The sequence below is a fragment of the Oncorhynchus tshawytscha genome, linkage group LG14 (genome assembly GCF_018296145.1).
Source record: "Oncorhynchus tshawytscha isolate Ot180627B linkage group LG14, Otsh_v2.0, whole genome shotgun sequence".
Lineage (NCBI taxonomy): Eukaryota > Metazoa > Chordata > Actinopteri > Salmoniformes > Salmonidae > Oncorhynchus > Oncorhynchus tshawytscha.
The window spans coordinates 37,944,541-37,964,146 of record NC_056442.1 but is presented as its reverse complement, the minus strand read 5'-3'; the positions used below and the strand labels follow the sequence as shown (position 1 = coordinate 37,964,146).

Here is a 19,606-nt window from a genome sequence, read left to right as displayed (position 1 = left end):
ATTTGGCTGGCAGTGGTCAACCTATATGTGTCTGAAAAGAACAGTGACCATAAATATGGTCCTAGGGAGAGACTCCCAGCAGGCAGCACAAAATCTGGCCTGCCTGCCTGACAGAAGAAAATAGACATCCCATCCCACACACCACACCACAGTGTGGGAGTAATGCAGATTAGCTAGAAATACTATTCTTAGGAACAAATAAAAAGTCTGGTCTGGATTTGGACTCAGGACATTTGAAATAGTTACACAAATCATGTGTGTCTTGCTGCTGACTCGCATAGCAGTGACATAATAAATGTACTGAGATTACATAAAATGTACAGATATACTGAAACTACAAATGTATGTCAAGATCTACAGCCACTGCAAGCTGTAGATCAGGACATTGACATTGCTGTTCTTTAAAAATATATATTTGTTTAAACGCATACCATTTGTCTTTCTACCGACAATTATAATTCTAATTCCTGTGATAGAGCTTATTATAACTGGCACAAACCTTTAATAGTCAGTGTTGCTGCTGATGTAGTGCAGTCAGTAGTGGGTGTTGATGAGAGAGGGACAAATCTGTCCCAGCTGCCTGACAGGGAAAAGGCTATACGTACACTCCTGACCTGAACACCGATATTTCATTCCAGATTTGTTTTAAATTAGGTTAAGGGCTTGGTTAAGGTAAGGATCAGGTTGGTCGTTTGCAGGTCAGTAGTCTCCTTATAATCTCGCCCGCCTGACAGGCTTTCTCTCCTACAGGGAGCTGTCCATTCAGCACCACCCTGCTACTGCGCTAGAGCCTCAGCCTCACAGACAAACCTCCACAGCATCCTCCTGTTGCAGTCTGTACAGTGCAGAAGAACAGCAAGGGCTGAAATCATCTCAACATCAAATGAACACTCACTGGATGAAACTAACTAGTGAAAATAAATGAATGAATATCAAACCAGTTATAGTAAGCACTCACTTAGCCACAACAACATCCCTAAAAACATCCAACTGTAAAAGGCCACCAGAGCTACCTCCTCAATGCCCATAGATGGCCAGTGTAGTTGATTACATTCATTAGTCTGATGACATCGTTAGAGCAACAAGCTTTTGCGTCATTATTTTGTTCATGGAAGTGTTCTTCACAGGCAGGGACACAATAACCATGTCAACTTTGTACGCAAAGACACTGGGCAAGAGAAAATGTGACGTGTCATTGCTGAAAATTCTGTTGGTTTCCAGGAAACATCATGTGGAGTGGAAGACATTGTGGTCGTTTGTGTCACTCTGTTACAGTGGAGCCCAGTGGCTCTCTGGGTATCGTTTATCTGGGAAAACATCGCAGACCTCAAGTATACGTCTCTTTGGTAGTGGTTCATCTTTCTCTTTGGTATTCCATAAAGGAACTGGGTATGAGTAAAGTATTGTCCTGCTGTGTGAGTTAATCTGAGTTGATGGCTCCCTCACTGTTCTATCCTTCTGCATCAGCTATAGCACACAAGGAAGCTATAAACAATGTATTTTGTCCATGCTTTGTCAAATCAAATTACATGTTATTGATTGCGTACATTTGATGCAGATTTTATATGGTGAAATGATTTATGTTCCTAGCTCCAACAGTACAGTAATACCTACACTACACCCTAATCCCCAAAAGAAAAAGAAAATAATTAAGAAATATAGAAATATTAGAACGAGCAGTGTCAAACCCCGGAATATAAATACAGTGCATTCGGGAAAGTATTCAGACCCCTTGACTTTTCCACATTATGTTACGTTACATCCTTATTCTAAAATGGATTTAAAATCATACTTTCAAAATCTTAGCTAGCAAGCTAGCAGTCATCATAAATCAAGTTGACAATCTACTGGCACATTATTTTTAATCATTGTCATATGAAGAGAAATAATGAAGAGAAATTCAACAATGAGTGGTTTGGAAGATATTAGTGGCTAAGCAATCGCTGACTTGCATAAAGCTGGAAAGGGTTACAAAAGTATCTCTAAAAGCCTTGATGTTCATCAGTCCACGCTAAGACAAATTGTCTATAAATGGAGAAAGTTCAGCACTGTTGCTACTCTCCCTAGGAGTGACTGTCCTGCAAAGATGACTGCAAGAGCACAGCACAGAATGCTCAATGAGGTTAAGAAGAATCCTAGAGTGTCAGCTAAAGACTTACAGAAATCTCTGGAACATGCTAACATCTCTGTTGACGAGTCTACAATACGTAAAACACTAAACAATAATGGTGTTCATGGGAGGACACCACGGAAGAAGCCACTGCTGTCCAAAAAGAAAACATTGCTGCACTTCTGAAGTTTGCAAAAGTGCACCTAGATGGAAACTACAGTTAAGTTGTTTGGAAGGAACACACAACATTATGTGTGGAGAATAAAAGGCACAGCACATCAACATCAAATCCTCATCCCAACTGTAAAGTATGGTGGAGGGAGCATCATGGTTTGGTGCTGCCTAAGGGCCTGGACAGCTTGCTATCATTGGTAGAAAAATGAATTTCCAAGTTTATCAAGACATTTTACAGGAGAATGTTAGGCTGTCTGCCAAGTGAAGCTCAACAGAAGTTGGGTGATGCAACAGGACAACAACCCAAAATACAGAAGTAAATTAACAACAGAATGGCTTCAACAGAAGAAAATACACCTTCTGGTGTGGCCCAGTCAAAGTCCTGACCTCAACCCGATTGAGATGCTGTGGCATGACCACGAGAGCAGTTCACACCAGACATCCCAAGAATATTGCTGAACTGAAACAGTTTTGTAAAGAGGAATGGTCCAACATTACTCCTGACTGTTGTGCAGGTCTGATCCTCAACTACAGAAAACGTTTGGTTGAGGTTATTGCTGTCAAAGGAGGGTCAACCAGTTTTTAAAACCAAGGGTTCACATTCTTTTTCCTCCCTGCACTGTGAATGTGTACGCGGTGTGTTCAATTAAGACAAGTAAACTTATAATTGTTTGTGTTATTATTTTAAGCAGACTGTGTTTGTCTTGTTGTAATCTAGATAAAGATCAGATCAAATCTTATGACCAATTTATGCAGAAATCCAGGTATTTCCTAAGGGTTCACATACTTTTTCTTGCCACTGTATGTATACTGTAGCTAAGAAAGTAATACTAAGTGTATGTTGTGTAGTAAGCTATTAATAGCCCATGTGCCTCGTCCTAATAATTTGGTCATTTTTTTCCTCTTAATTTCACCTACTGTTCTGACTTGGTGGTGCACATGTAGCCTATAACCTGTTTTAGAGAAATGTCATCATTGAATATTGTAAGAGCTTTCATTGTCTGCTTTTTGCCCCCTTTATTTGTCCTACGGTTCTGACTTGGTGTACAGGGAGAATACTGTAAGAATGGCCCATGTTCTGAATTATGTATGTTTAAAAAGTGCTGAACAAATAGCTATATTGACTACGTCCTAGCTCGCTCACTAATGTCTTTATCGAAATTACGTCGTCCCCTTACTGTAGTTTGTATACCTTAATTGTCAGTAGAAACCACCATTTGTTTAAGCAAGTCAGCCACATTAGCTATGTTTTTTTAAGGCAGTAAATTAAGCTGAATTAACTGTTTCACTGCCAGACAAGGCTCCGCTGATAGCCAGGTGTTGCCTTGGTAAGGTTTTGGGACTTCTGGAACTCTGCTGTTGGGACAGCTTAATGTAGGCCCTAACAGTTTGTGGGCACCGTTTGTCACCGTTATAGTGCAATTAATGTATTGTTTAGTGTTGTGTTGTGTAGTGGCTTTGCTGGCATGCATTCCCCACCAAGATTTACATGCTAAAATCCCCCACCAAGATTTACATGCTAAAATCCCCCACCAAGATTTACATGCTAAAATTGCCACTACATATGAAGTGTGTAAAATAATATGTAGACATTACTAAAGTGACCAGTGTTCAATGACTATGTATACTGAACAATAATATAAACGCAACATGGAATAATTTCGAAGATTTTATGAGTTACAGTTCATCTAAGGAAATCGGTCAATTTAAATAAATTCATGAGGCCCTAATCTATGGATTTCACATGACTGGGAATACAGATATGCATCTGTTGGTCACAGATACCTAAAAAAGGTAGGGGTGTGTATTAGAAAACCAGTCAATATCTGGTGTGACCACCATTTGCCTCATGCAGCGTGACACATCTCCTTCGAGTTTATTAGGCTGTTGATTGTGGAATGTTGTTCCACTCCTCTTCAATGGTTGCTGGATATTGGTGGGAACTGGAACGATCCAAAGCATCCCAGAGACGTGTGGCATTATGTTGTGTGACAAAACTGAACTTTTTAGAGTGGGCTTTTATTGTCACCAGCACAACGTGCACCTGTGTAATGATCATGCTGTTTAATCAGTTTCTTGTTTCTTGATACCTGTCAGGTGGATGGATTATCTTGGCAAAGGAGAAATTATCCCTAACAGGGATGTAAACAAAGTTGTGCATAAAATTTGAGAGAAATGTGTGTATGGAAAACGTGTGTGTATGGAAAATGTATGAGATCTTTTGTTTAGCTCATGAAACATGGGTCCAACACTTTGCACGTTGCGTTTATATTTCTGTTAAGTGTACATATGGAAGCTGTATTTAAGGTGCAGGGCTGAGTACTGGGTGGTAGCCGGTTAGTAACAGTGACTAAAGTCATGTCTGTGATAGTGTGTCTTGTCTTATCGTCGTGTCGATGTCTTATCACATCTCTGGAAGATATTTTGGCATGCTCAGCACCTTGTTGGAATCTGACAATTTGGAGTGTAATTTACATCATTCTGTGAGGTAAAGTGATTCTGTGAGCCCCTCTGTTCGGTCTCCCTCTCAGGCCCACCGGAATGGGAGCAGAGTGGGGGGGTGGGGACAGTGAGGGACAGTGACTCAGCAGCAGGTTCTCTCTCTCTGCTGATGTGGATGGAGCAGCAGATTTATCACGGGTCTGACTCTGAGTCGGATCTCTGCCAGGCTTGTTCTGGTCACCAGAACATTAATATGATCTCACCCTCCTTTCACACCCTGTGTCCCTCCCTCTTTCCTTCCTTTATCAAATCCCTTGCTTGCTTCTTAAACTCACTCTCCTCGTGCTCAGTGGATGCACCTCCCTCGTGAGAAAGTGTCAGAGACATTCAAATGAAAAAAAACATGTCATTTAACTATTTTAAGTAAGCCTAGTCTGCCGTGTTGACAAGTGCTTTGTTTCACTCCATTATTCCCTAATGAATCCCACTTACATATTAGTACAATGAATACACATGATTGAATTTGTGTTATGTATTCTGCTGTAATTCTACCTAGCTAGTGTAATAAGCTAGAGAGTCATTAAAGGTCTGGGTTGTGGTAACAGACATGGAGAGTGGTTAACATTAGTGATAGCTGCATTAGCTGTCTTAATGAGGTGTCATGTGTGCCCTCTTTAAGGTGATTCCAATGGGGGAATGGGATGCACTCTGATCCAGTCAGTGCCTGTGGTTTAGATGCCTAATGTGTTTGGAGAGTGTTGTCTTTAAGGGGGCATGGAGAAGGTGCTTTGTGACACTAATGCCCAGTAGCTTCAGGAAGTGATATAGCTTCCTCACCTCCCCATGTATAATACCTTTTAATGTTCTCAATGTGTTGTGAAAAGAACATCCATGACAAAACCCATGGCAAAACATGTCAACCCTCTCACAAAATATGTTCCCATATGTAAGTGCACGCACACACACACACATAAACACACACACACACACACACACACACAGTCTTGTACAGCTAACCTTGTGGGGACACACAATTCAGTCCCATTCAAAATCCTATTTTCCCTAACCCGTACTCTTACCTTAAACCTAACCCTAAAACTTACCCTAGCTCCTAAACCTAATCCTAACACTAATTATAACTTTTAATTTTTTTTATTTCACCTTTATTTAACCAGGTAGGCTAGTTGAGAACAAGTTCTCATTTACAACACCGACCTGGCCAAGATTTAGCAAAGCAGTGCGACACAAACAACAACACAGTTACACATGGAATAAACGAACATACAGTCAATAATACAATAGAACAAGTCTATACAGTGTGTGCAGATAAGGGAGGAAAGGCAATAAATAGGCCATAGTGGTGAAATAATTACAATATAGCAATTAAACACTGGAGTGATAGATGTGTGCAAGTAGAGATACTTAATGGTATGGGGATGAAGTAGTTGGATGGGCTATTTACAGATGGGCTATGTACAGGTGCAGTGATCTGAGAGCTGCTCTGACAGCTGGTGCTAAAAGCTAGTGAGGGAGGTATGAGTCTCCAGCTTCAGTGATTTTTGCAGTTCGTTCCAGTCATTGGCAGCAGAGAACTGGAAGGAAAGGCGGCCGAAGGAGGAATTGGCTTTGGTGACAAACAGTGAAATATACCTGCTGGAGCGCGTGCTACGGTGACCAGTGAGCTGAGATAAGGCAGGGCTTTACCTAGCAAAGACTTATAGATGACCTGGAGCCAGTGGGTTTGGTGACGAATATGAAGCGAGGGCCAGCCAACGAGAGCATACAGATCGCAGTGGTGGGTAGTATATTGGGCTTTGGTGACAAAACGGATGGCACTGTGATAGACTGCATCCAGTTTCCCCGAGTAGAATGTCGAAGGGTATTTTTTAAATGACATCGCAAAAGTCGAGGATCGGGTAGGATAGTCAGGTTTACGAGGGTATGTTTGGCAGCATGAGTCAAGGATGCTTTGTTACGAAAAACCCTAAACCCCCTAGAAATAGAATTTGACCTTGTGGGGACTGTCACGTCCTGACCTTAGAGAGACATTTTATTTCTCTATTTGGTTAGGTCAGGGTGTGATTTGGGGTGGGAATTCTGTTGTCTATTTCTTTGTTTTTGGCCGAGTATGGTTCCCAATCAGAGGCAGCGTCTATCGTTGTCTCTGATTGGGGATCATACTTAGGCAGCCCTTTATCCCACTTTCTGTTGTGGGATCTTGTTTTTGTTAGTTGCTGGTTTAGCGCTACATTACTTTACTTGTTGTTTATCTTGTTTTTTTGGCATGTTCATTTAATAAATTCAGAACGTACGCCTACCACGCTGCACCTAACTTTAACCCTAACCCTACCTTTAACCCTAACTTTAACCCTTCCCCTAACTTTAACCCTTCCCCTGACTTTAAACCTTCTCCTAACCCTAACTTTAACCCTTCCACTACCCCTAACCCTTCACCTAACTTTAACCCTTCCCTTAACCAGGGGAATTAGGGGATGGAACTCACACTGCACATGTCTGACTGTTAGTCTACTGGTGGCTGATACCAAACACTCGCACTCAGAGCGGACTGCAGTGTTTGTCTGTACACACACACACACACACACACACACACACACAACACACACACACACAAAACAGCTATTATACAGTGCTGCCATGTCTTCCAACAGGGACATATTCTGCAGGGTTATTTTCAGTGACATAACAATGGAGGCTCCCCAACCCGGGCTGCACCAAGATGGGGATGCATAATTAAAAGCCGTAAGGGATGAAGAAAGGCCCTTATAAAAGAAATGTCTCTGTATTATTCAGTAAGGCCAGTGCCATGGTAACTGTTATGTGGCAAGCTGAATTTGTATTATTTGTAATGATTCCGATGGAAGCATCCAACACATGACAAAACGCTAGACAATTTCCCCTATCGCTTAACACATACACAGACACCCACTTACACGCTCTCTCTCTTTCCACTTGCCATGAAAAGAACAACTGCAAAGTGGCCTGGGTTTGCCAGAATTTCAGAACAAAATCTTGTCTCGCTCTTTCTGTCTCTCTCTGAGTGAGACACACGATTGTTCTCCCTGGACTGGAGCTTTGCTGTTCCTACTGTTTCTCTCTCAATTTAATTCAATGCAATTCAGAGGGCTTTATTGGCATGGGAAACTTGTGTTTACATTGCCAAAACAAGTTAAATAGATAATAAACAATCATAAATAATCAGTAAACATTACACTCACAAGAGTTCCAAAGGAATAGAGACATTTCAAATGTCATATTATGGCTATATATGTAACATCTGCATCCAACTCACACTCTCAAACACATAGATCCCCTGAACGCAGTTCACTCTCCAGATCCCAATCACCTGAATTCTGATCACCTGTTCACACACCTGTATGTCATTATCACACACTATTTAGTTCAGTTCTTTGCACCCCATCATTGTGAGGTATTGTTTGTTTTGTGACACTTCTATTCTGAGCTCTGTTTTTCCAGTAATTTAATCCTACCATGTATGATAGTTTTTGCCTTCCTCACTAACAACGCCTTTTGCCCATTCCTGTCTGTACTTTAGCCTATTGTATTTCCTGTTATCAACATATTGCCTGATCTCCCGGAAGACATGAATAGCCTTTTCCCTGCCTGTACTGTTGTGTTGCCTTTTTGGACCCCTGTGTATGACCTTCTGCCTGCCCCTGGACCCAGCTACCTGTCTCCTCCTGTGGTCCTTTACAAATAAACACCTGCTGCGCCCTGCGCTTGAAACCATCTATCTGTCTCCCATCGTGTTCATTACAATATACAGTGTTGTAACGATGTGCAAATAGTTAAACTACAAAAGGGAAAATAAATCAACATAAATGTGGGTTGTATTTACAATGGTGTTTGTTCTTCACTGGTTGCCCTTTTCTTGTGGCAACAGGTCACACATCTTGTGGCTATGATGGAGCACTGTGGAGTTCATCAAAATTGGATTTGTTTTTGGTGGGTTTGTGTAATCTGAGGTAAATATGTGTCTCTAATATGAACATACATTTGGCAGGAGGTTAGGAAGTGCAGCTCAGTTTCCACCTCTCTGTTTATAGCAAAATAGCATTCTAGTTTTCTTGTTCATTCATTCCAATGTGCCAAGTAATTATCTATTTGTTATCTCATGATTTGGTTGGGTCTAATTGTGGTGCTGTCCTGGGGCTCTGTGGGGTGTGTCTGTGGTGCTGTCCTGGGGCTCTGTGGGGTCTAATTGTGGTGCTGTCCTGGGGCTCTGTGGGGTGTGTTTGTGGTGTCCTGGGGCTCTGTGGTGCTGGGGCTCTGGGCTCTGTGGGGTCTAATTGTGGTGCTGTCCTGGGGCTCTGTGGGGTGTGTTTGTGGTGCTGTCCTGGGGCTCTGTGGGGTCTAATTGTGGTGCTCTCCTGGGGCTCTGTGGGGTCTAATTGTGGTGCTGTCCTGGGGCTCTGTGGTGTGTGTTTGTGGTGCTGTCCTGGGGCTCTGTGGTGTGTGTTTGTGGTGCTGTCCTGGGGCTCTGTGGGGTCTAATTGTGGTGCTGTCCTGGGGCTCTGTGGGGTGTGTTTGTGTTTGAACAGAGCCCCATGGCCAGCTTGTTTAAGGGACTCTTCTCCAGGTTCATCTCTCTGTAGGTGATGACTGTTAATATCTCTCTGTCTGTGTATTCACCATATTCTCTCCAAGCGGCCTGTTGTCATCTCCAATTCTTTATAAGCTTTCCTCCTGCGCGGTCAGAGCTTTCCAGGGGTATTTCTGACAGTTAATTTTCGGGATGGAAAAAAAAATTCTGTGTAAACTTTAATGACTAAAACCAGAGATAAAGTATGTGGAAAAGATAATGTCGCCATATATTTTTATAATATAATCTTGGAGAACTAACAGTCATCCAAAGTAAAAGCTGGACGGTCTGGGAGAATAAATTCCTAAAACAATGAATTTAGCAGTATTGATTTTGTTATTAGGTTTGAGCAAAATAACAGCATTAGCCATGACTGAATGCATAGAATATGTAGGAAAATAGATTTAAAAGTGCAACATTTTCTCTCAGCTCCATGGCAAAATGTGTAGAATTGCAGGAATTGACCTTTAAAACATTTCTATTTTCTATGAACATTTTTGTAGAATTGCAGGAAATTGGCTTAAATTCAAAAATTCGGTGCGATGGGGGCTTCTGGATGCCACGCCCACCACCTAAGCCCCTTTTAGATCCAGAAAAAAACCTTCTTTCCCTGTATATCCAGCACCCTGATGTAATGCATAACATTATTAGTGCAAGGATAACGTAATAACATGATGCTGTTAATGTACAGTATGTGACATAGACAAGCACCATAGACTAGCAATATAATCTGACACAGGTTGATATGTTTTAGGTTCTAAGCTTCCTTTTATCTATTTGTGCTCAAATGAAACGAGCTCTGAAGTGTTCAGAGATGCACCTAGCATCCTATAATAATCAATACAAACCTGCAAAACAACAGTCATATAACTAGCTGGCCATATTTTGCTTCAACATGCTCTTGTGTGTTTGATTGCTGGCATTGGCAAGGGTAAAGTACAGCCCATATCTGTTGATTATGTGTGAGGAGAAGGGATGGTGATGAATGTATCTCAGCTTTGGGTTATTTTTGGATTGACTGTCATTCAAGTGGAGGTAGATCCTGGCCGAGACATAGTTTTCACAGGCTAAGTGCCATTTCTGCATCATATTCTCACACCTTTCTATCCAAGCTTTCCAATACTACTGTGCGAGGAAAACCGATATAACAGAAAGCAGGGGACACTCACCCAAAGGCAGCGGCTCTTCTTTATATAGGATGAAACAAGCCTGTTGTAATGATGTATAGTATGGAATCAGGCCGGGGCAGTTGAGTGTTAACAGAATCTGAGAGCATTTAGTCTACAGTGTTAACACTCCCTGTGTTCACACAGAGGCCTGCACCTCGTCATTAATGGACCGTGAGCTGTGTTATTTAGGAGCAGCCAGGCGTACACAGTCCACAGCGTCCGTCTGTGCCATTCCTGCCTGACGAGTGGCTAGCTAATGAAAGTGCACGCTGAAGGGTTCCATCTGTACGCTTGTTTTTTCAATGAGCGTTGACTGAACATTAAAGTTATTTTCCATGAAGCTTTTTAAAAGCATAGTAAAGAACCCATTCCCTGAATTTGATATATTACCGCCGTACATGAGAGAGAGACCTTTGAGCACCAGGGGATTTACGGAGCAGTTGGAATATAATCATTCTCTCTCCCAGATAAAAAGAATAGGTCAGGTTTTGATTCGTCATAGGCCTGTTGATAAAGGCAGAATGGACATTTCGCCGTTTCTAACCCCACTCTGCATGTTTTTGTAAAGCACAACATTATAATTGAATTACCCTTGTATTAAGGCATTGTTTCTCTTTTCAATGTTTTTATTATAATTTTCAAAGATTTACAGGATTTCATAGAGTTAATTGTGTTTCATCCATATCAGGTTATTTCGATGCATTAGTATGATTTTTTTCTAGATAAAATCCCTAATCTCAGACTAGTCATTCTGTAATACAGTCGCTGGGTGTACAGGTACATGAAGTATTGACTTGATCACAGTGGTTCCCTATAGTGGTCAGATTTCTAGGGGTACAGCAGTAAGTTGGGGCCCAAATAAAGAAATACCCCACTCTCCCAGTCAGTCAGTCCTGCATGTCACAAACACCACTCCTCACCACCCCCATGCCCAGAAACCTGCTTCTGCCACGTCCTCCACAGATGGCCCAGTCCCTGTCCCGTTGGCGGTTGGTGCCATGCCGTGTGTCCTGTGGAGGGCTTTGTCCTGTTGGCAGCCTGTTTCCTCTCCCTCTGTCACCTCTCAGTGACCCTGCCCCCACAACTCCCTGCAGTCCCAAGTGCACTGTCTTTCTGTCCCCAAGTGCCTCTCAAAGCAGGGCAGCAGGGATGGATGTACAGTGGTAGTTTCACTGTGATACATGGCTAACTTATAGTCTAGTGTAAAACATTATCAGGCTGTGGCTTGTATTCACACACATACACATACACACACACACTACAGTTTTGCTGAATTGTCTCAGCAGGACTCCCTAAATATCTTCTCTGTGTCCTGTCTGCTGAGTGTAAGGGGGAGAAGTGTTGTTTTGACAAAGTTCTAATGTGAGTAAAGCACATTGATCCATGCTCAGAGGATGATGCTCTCAGATTGGAGCTTGTGCAACACTGCTATCAGCGAAGTGCACTTTAAAACACCATGCCAGTAGATAACCTAGTGTGTGAGTGCTATCCCAATATGTCCCAACACCCATTGACAGGAAAAATATCTGATTGTGAGGCGGTCCATTCTCCCCAACTCCACCCCTCTCTGTTTCTCTCTCTCACTGTCTCTCTGGTCTCCCACTTCAAGAGTGGTGGCAACACACACACATGGCTTGTCGCTGTGGTAACCACATGGCCAAATTACGCCCGGCTGAGACAGACACTTCTGATTCAGCTGTGCAATGCCGCATTGGGGTTGCCATGGTGACGGTGTAAACAGTCCTTTGGCCCAGAAAGACAGAACAGAGGCTCTCAACATTGGGCGGTCATTGGAACAGCGTCTAAAAGAACACAATACTGACCCCTGTGGCACTAGTAGTAAACCAGGCCTGTGGCAGAACAAGACATTTAGCTACTCCTATGGACCCCATACACTACCCAGTCATGCCTTAGTGTTTCTCTCAGTCTTGGTCAGTTGGGCCATCTGGGTCTCCCTTGGGTGCACAACAATGAGAGCAAATAAAAGTAGGTTAGTTTTGATGTGAGGCCAGGCAGTCTTATCCAGGCAGGGAGAGACTGGGCTGTGGGCTGGGTACGAGTCTTTGTCCCACAGTGCTAGCCAGAGCAGCCACAGGGTCAATTATTTTCAGCACCAGACCTCAGGCTTTTTCGGGGGTGTTTTCTTTACATGAAACTGAGGCTAAAATCATTAGGTGTATCATTGCAGTATGTCTGGTGCTGTACTATACAAAGTTGACAAATGGGTCTTTTTGATATATGCAGCTTAAGAGCATGAGAAGGTTAGGTGTTTAATCCACTTTACATCAGCATTTTAAGCTATGTGAGTGACCTAACTTTGGACAAAGAGTTCCACCCCCTTGGATAAGGCCTTTTTGGGAGAACCTGTGGGTGAAGTTTTCCGCTCAACCTGATGAACTTAGTAATATGGTGTATCCAGGCAGCATACACATCCTTAATAGGCTTTGAAAAAAAGTATAAATCACAACTTTGCCAGTGGTATTTTTAGATGCTCTCTGTCTTGATGGAACCACTCAAGTCCAGCCCTGCGGAAGAAGCTAAAGCCTGATGAAGGGTAATATTAATTTGTGTAAATGAGTTATTAATTATGGCCGTGTTTACACAGGAACCCCAATCTGATCTCTTTTTTTCACTAATCAGATCATCTCTGAAAAATGTCTTCTGTGAAAAGATCTAATGTGATTGGTCAAAATACCAATTAGTGGAAAAATTTCAGAATTGTGCTGCCTGTTTAAACTTAGCCTATGTGAAGCTAGGTATGCCTATGTAACCTACTGAAGTGGCATTGGCTGATAAATTACCTTGTTGCCAACTTAAAACTACAGTTTCTTAGCGAGTCATGAGGATGACAGTATTTAAAGTGGTAACTTCAAATGCAAAGGTCAGTGAAAATAACTTAAGCAAGCGTTTTTCACTGCAGCAGATTGACTAATGACAAAGGTGTAAATGCGAACGTCTTTGAAGTGCAGATTGACATATGGTTTAAGGTCTGTAGGAGTTGGACCATTAGATTTATGATCCATACTCCAGTGTAATATCTCAAGTATTTCATTGTTTCCTGTTTTCATTACACCAGCTATTGGTGGTGCTGGAGGCAACTATAAGTAAATAATAAACTGTAAATATTGAATCCACTATATGTTGTGAGATTAAAGTGTTAATATAAAAATTATACTGAACAAAATAAAAACGCAACCCTTAAAGTGTTGGTCGCATGCTTCATGAGCTAAAATAAAATATCCCAGACATTTTCTATATGGACAAAAAGCTTATTTCTCTTAAATTTGTTTACAGCACTGATAGGGAGCATTTCTCCTTTGCCAAGATAATCCATCCACCTGACAGGTGTGGCATATCAAGAAGCTGATTAAACAGCATGATCATCACACAGGTGCACCTTGTGCTGGGGACAAAAAAAAGGCCACTCTAAAATGTCAGTTTTGTCACACAACACAATGCCACAGATGTCTCAAGTTTTGAGGGAGCATGCAATTGTCATGATGACTGCAGGAATGTCCACCAGATCTGTTGAATGTTAAGTTCTCTACCATAAGTCGCTCCAACGTCGTTTTAGAGAATTTGCCAGTATGTCCAACCGGCCTCACAACCGCAGACCACGTGTAACCACACCAGCCCAGGACTTCCACATCCGGCTTCTTCACCTGTAGGATCGTCTGAGACCAGCCACCCAGACAGCTGATGAAACTGAGTATTTCTGTCTGTTGTGGGGAAAAACAAATTATTATTGGTTGGGCCTGGCTCCTAACTGGGTGGGCCTATGCCCCCCAGGCCCTCCCATTGGGTCCTAATGAATTTACAGAGAGACAGGACGGACAGCTGATCGTCCTCTCCAATTGACTGATTTCCTTAAGTGAACTGTAACTCAGTAAAATTGGTGAAATTGTTGTATTGTATTTTGGTTCAGTATACTTCACACCTTGTAAATAGATGCATACGGGAATAGAAAGAGATGCTTGTATTTCCTATTGACATTTCATAAATAGAAACGTTCTCTCAGTGTCAACTGCGTTTATTTTCAGCAAACTTAAAACCGGGATCGATATGACAATAGCCAGTGAAAGTGCAGAGCGCCAAATTCAAACATAAATCTCATAATTAAAATTCCTCAAACATACATGTATCTTATACCATTTTAAAGGTAATCGTGTTGTTAATCCCACCAAAGTGTCCGATTTCAAATAGGCTTTACAGCGAAAGCACCACAAACGATTATGTTAGGTCACCACCAAGTCACAGAAATTCAGCCATTTTTCCAGCCAAAGAGAGGAGTCACAAAAAGCACAAATAGAGAGAAAATTAATCACTAACCTTTGATCATCTTCATCAAATGACACTCATAGGACTTCATGTTACACAATACATATATGTTTGTTCGATAAAGTGCATATTTATATTTTAAAAATCTCAGTATATATTGGCGCGTTACGTTCACTAGTTCCAAAAACATCTGGTGATATTGCAGAGAGCCACATCATTTTACAGAAATACTCATTATGAATGTTGATGAAAATACAACTGTTAGACATGGAAATATAGATACACTTCTCCTTAATGCAACCGCTGTGTCAGATTTCAAAAAAACTTTACGGAAAAAGCAAACCATGCAATAATCTGAGTACAGCTTTCAGACGACAAAGCAGCCAAAAAGATATCCGCCATATTGTGTAGTCAACAGAAGTCATAAATAGCATTATAAATATTCACTTACCAGGAATGCACTCCCGAGAATCACAGTTCCACATTAAATATTTGATTTAGTTCGATAATGTCCATCATTTATGTCCAAAGAACTATTTTTGTTTGCACGTTTGGTAAACAAATCCAAAGTCATAAAGCGCTTTCCCTAGATGCAGACGAAATGTCAAAAAGTTCAGTTTCTGTCCGTAGAAACATGTCAAATGATTTATGGAATCAATCTTTAGGATGTTTTTAACATAAAACGTCAATAATGTTCCAACCGGAGAATTCCATTGTCTTCAGAAGTGCGATGGAACAGAGCTCCCTCTCATGGTCAGAGCATGGTCAGCTCATGGCAGACCTTACTCATTCCCTTCTCATTCGGTCCCACTTCACAGTAGAATCCTCAAACAAGTTTCTAAAGACGGTTGACATCTAGTGGAAGCCTTAGGAGGTGCCAACCTCAGATTTCCCACTTCCTGTTTGGATTTCTTCTCAGGTCTTTGCCTGCCATATGAGTTCTGCTATACTCACAGACATCATTCAAACAGTTTTAGAAACTTCAGAGTGTTGTCTTTCCAATATTAATGATAATATGCATATATTAGCAACTGGGACTGAGGAGCAGGCCATTTTTCATCCAAGCTACTCAATACTGCCCCTGCAGCCATAAGAAGTTTTAACATGAGTAAATATGTGTAGGAACATGACAAGATTCAACAACTGAGACAAACTGAACAAGTTCCACAGACATGTGACTAACCGAAATGGAAAAATGTGTCCCTGAACAAAGGGGGGAGTCAAAATCAAAAGTAACAGTCAGTATATGGTGTGGCAACCAGCTGCATTAAGTACTGCAGTGCCTCTTCCTCATGGACTGTACCAGATTTGCCAGTTTTTGCTGTGAGGTGTTACCCTACTCTTCCACCAAGGCACCTGCAAGTTCCCGGACATTTCTGGGGGGAATGGCCCTAGCCCTCACCCTCCGATCCAATAGGTCCCAGATGTGCTCAATGGGATTGAGTTCTGGGCTCTTTGCTGGCCATGGCAGAACACTGACATTCCTGTCTTGCAGGAAATCACGCACAGAACGAGTAGTATGGCTGGTGGCATTGTCATGCTGGAGGGTCATGTCAGGATGAGCCTGCAGGAAGGGTACCACATGAGGGAGGAGGATGTCTTCCCTGTAATGCACAACATTGAGATTGCCTGCAATGACAACAGGCTCAGTCCGATGATGCTGTGACACACCGCCCCAGACCATGACGGACCCTCCACCTCAAAATCGATACCGCTCCAGAGTACAGGCCTCGGTGTATGCTCATTCCTTCGACGATAAACTCGAATCCGACCATCACCCCTGGTGAGACAAAACCGTGACTCGTCAGTGAAGAGCACTTCTTGCCAGTCCTGTCTGGTTCACCAACAGTGGGATTGTGCCCATAGGCAACGTTGTTGCCGATGATGTCTGGTGAGGACCTGCCTTAAAACAGGCCTAAAAGCCCTCAGTCCTGCCTCTCTCAGCCTATTGCGGACAGCCTGAGCACTGATGGAGGGATTGTGCGTTCCTGGTGTAACTCAGGCAGTTGTTGTTGCCATCCTGTACCTGTCCCGCAGGTGTGATGTTCGGATGTACCGATCCTGTGCAGGTGTTGTTACACGTGGTCTGCCAATGTGAGGAAGATCAGCTGTCCATCCTGTCTCTCTGTAGCGCTGTCTTAGGCATCTCACAGTACAGACATTGTAATTTATTGCCCTGATCACATCTGCAGTCCTCATGCCTCCTTGCAGCATGCCTAAGGCACGTTCACGCAGATGAGCAGGGACCCTGGGCATCTTTCTTTTGGTGTTTTTCAGAGTCAGTAGAAAGGCCTCTTTAGTGTCCTACGTTTTCAGAACTGTGACCTTAATTGCCTACCGCCTGTAAGCTGTTAGTGTCTTAACGACCGTTCCACAGGTGCATGTTCATTAATTGTTTATGGTTCATTGAACAAGCATGGGAAACAGTGTTTAAACCCTTTACAATAAAGATCTGTGAAGTTATTTTGATTTTTACTAATTAGCTTTGAACGACAGGGTCCTGAAAAAGGGACGTTTCATTTTTTGCTGAGTTTAGGTGGGTTTGTAGGTGGGTGGACTGGACTGTACTGTATGTGTATTGTAAGTTTTATATCAGTGTGCTCTGGGGTGTAGTGGGCCTTCTGGGGATTGGTTGTATGATTCAGAAGAGGCCAGAATGTAAAGTGACCTGAATGCTGGTGATGTCAGCCCCTCCATTCATGAACAGCATGAATAATTGAGTGGCCAGCAGGCTCAGAGCACCAAGCAGTGGCAGAATGCAAAGTAGAGCAACCACTTTCTCTTCCTCCCTCACTCTCTCTGCCACTGTCACTCTCCCTCCCTCACTCTCTCTGCCACTGTCACTCTCCCTCCCTCACTCTCTTTGCCACTGTCACTCTCCCTCCCTCACTCTCTTTGCCACTGTCACTCTCCCTCCCTCACTCTCTCTGCCACTGTCACGTTCCCTACCTCATACTCTCTCTGCCGCTGTCACTCTCCCTCCCTCACTCTCTCTGCCACTGTCACTCTCCCTCCCTCATACTCACTCTGCCACTGTCACTATCCCTCCCTCACTCTCTCTGCCACTGTCACGTTCCCTCCCTCATACTCTCTCTGCCACTGTCACTCTCCCTCCCTCACTCCCTCTGCCACTGTCACTCTCCCTCCCTCACTCTCTCTGCCACTGTCACTCCCTCACTCTCTCTGCCATTGTCACTCTCCCTCCCTCACTCTCTGCCACTGTCCCTCTCCCTACCTCATACTCTCTCTGCCACTGTCCCTCTCCCTACCTCATACTCTCTCTGCCGCTGTCACTCTCCCTCCCTCACTCTCTCTGCCACTGTCACTCTCCCTCCCTCATACTCACTCTGCCACTGTCACTATCCCTCCCTCACTCTCTCTGCCACTGTCACGTTCCCTCCCTCATACTCTCTCTGCCACTGTCACTCTCCCTCCCTCACTCCCTCTGCCACTGTCACTCTCCCTCCCTCACTCTCTCTGCCACTGTCACTCCCTCACTCTCTCTGCCATTGTCACTCTCCCTCCCTCACTCTCTGCCACTGTCCCTCTCCCCCTCTTCTACTCTATCAGCCTGTGTGTGCCTGTGCATATTGGATAAAACTGGTGATTGTGAGAGTCGAGAACACCCTTGCTTGGATACATACATAGCAGGCGCAAAAATCAAGAGGAAGCGGTGACAAATGCATGGGGAACAGGGCGCACCAGTCAAGAGGAAGAGCTGACAAACGCACAGGAAACAGGAGAGAGGGGAGTCTGTGAGTGAAAAAGGGAGGGAGGGAGCAGCCTCAGAGAGATAGACACCGAGAGATAGAAATAGGCTGTGGACTAGCCTCAGTACACCCTCCAAAAGGAACGATCTGTGCTCTCTCTGCTTGGCATGCTCCGGAACCCATCCTCCCCTCATCCTCCTGTCCCTCCTCCTTTCCCCCATCCGTGGCTCCCTCTGGTTGAATGAAGCCTTGGCTTGAAAGGGGGCTGATCGCATCGGAGCTGGGTCTACATGGCTACCAGGTTAGTGGGGAGGGAGAGAGCAGCCTGCCTGTCTGCATGCAGAAAGACAGACACACTTGTGCTGCATTCCAGTGCTGTATATGCAGATGGGTGGGGGTGGAAGGGGAGTGTCAGTCAACAGCACAGCGATCCTCTTGTCCCGTTTGGCAGGTGTTGTCACAGGGACGTAATCTAGCTTGTTATTAAGAGATCACGCTGGCAGGAGGAGATCAGACCCCTAAGCCTGCTGAAGGAAATCTCCCAGGGCTCTTCTCTTTTCTTCTCTCTTCTGTTCTGTTCTCTCCCGGGGAGAGAGGAGGAGAAGGAGCTCTCAGATGAGCCTTGGATGAACGGCTCCTTGCTGCTCCTTTCTCTATATGAGGATATGGAGGTTTTTGAGTGCATCACAGCAACCAACGGAAGCTGGATGTTTGTGAACAATGTAAAGGATGCTGTTGTGCCTATGATTGACTGGTGAGGAGTTGAGACCATCGATCGGCATGGATATGGTGGCCTTGTAGTTCTGTGGCCCAAGCGGATTTAACGTGTGTGTGTGTGTGTGTGTGTGTGTGTGTGTGTGTGTGTGTGTGTGTGTGTGTGTGTGTGTGTGTGTGTGTGTGTGTGTGTGTGTGTGTGTGTGTGTGTGTGTGTGTGTTAGGGCAGGTAGGTAGTTGGGGGTGGGGGGTGGGTAGTGTGTTTATTGTATGGAGTTTATTGCATGGGTGTGTGTATGTGATGTTTGAGTATGGTGTGTGAAAGTGTAGGCTAGTATTAGTTGTGTGTATGTGCTGTTTGAAGCTATGTCATGCATGATTTGTGTGC

The 19,606-nt window shown here is 43.5% G+C and overlaps 1 protein-coding gene across 9 annotated transcripts in view; it reads left to right on the top strand.

The window, feature by feature from the left end:
* Positions 1 to 19,606, top strand: part of LOC112267178 (protein Aster-B) — a 90,132-nt gene that overhangs the window by 33,601 nt on the left and 36,925 nt on the right. Inside the window, exon 1 of one of the 9 annotated variants that reach the window (XM_024445362.2) lies at positions 18,332 to 18,805. The exons of the other annotated variants lie outside the window; for them this stretch is intronic. Coding sequence (XP_024301130.1) covers positions 18,795 to 18,805 — 11 coding nt within the window. The 5' untranslated portion in view covers positions 18,332 to 18,794. Of the gene's footprint in view, positions 1 to 18,331; positions 18,806 to 19,606 lie in introns of those variants that run through there. 9 annotated transcript variants of the gene reach the window in all.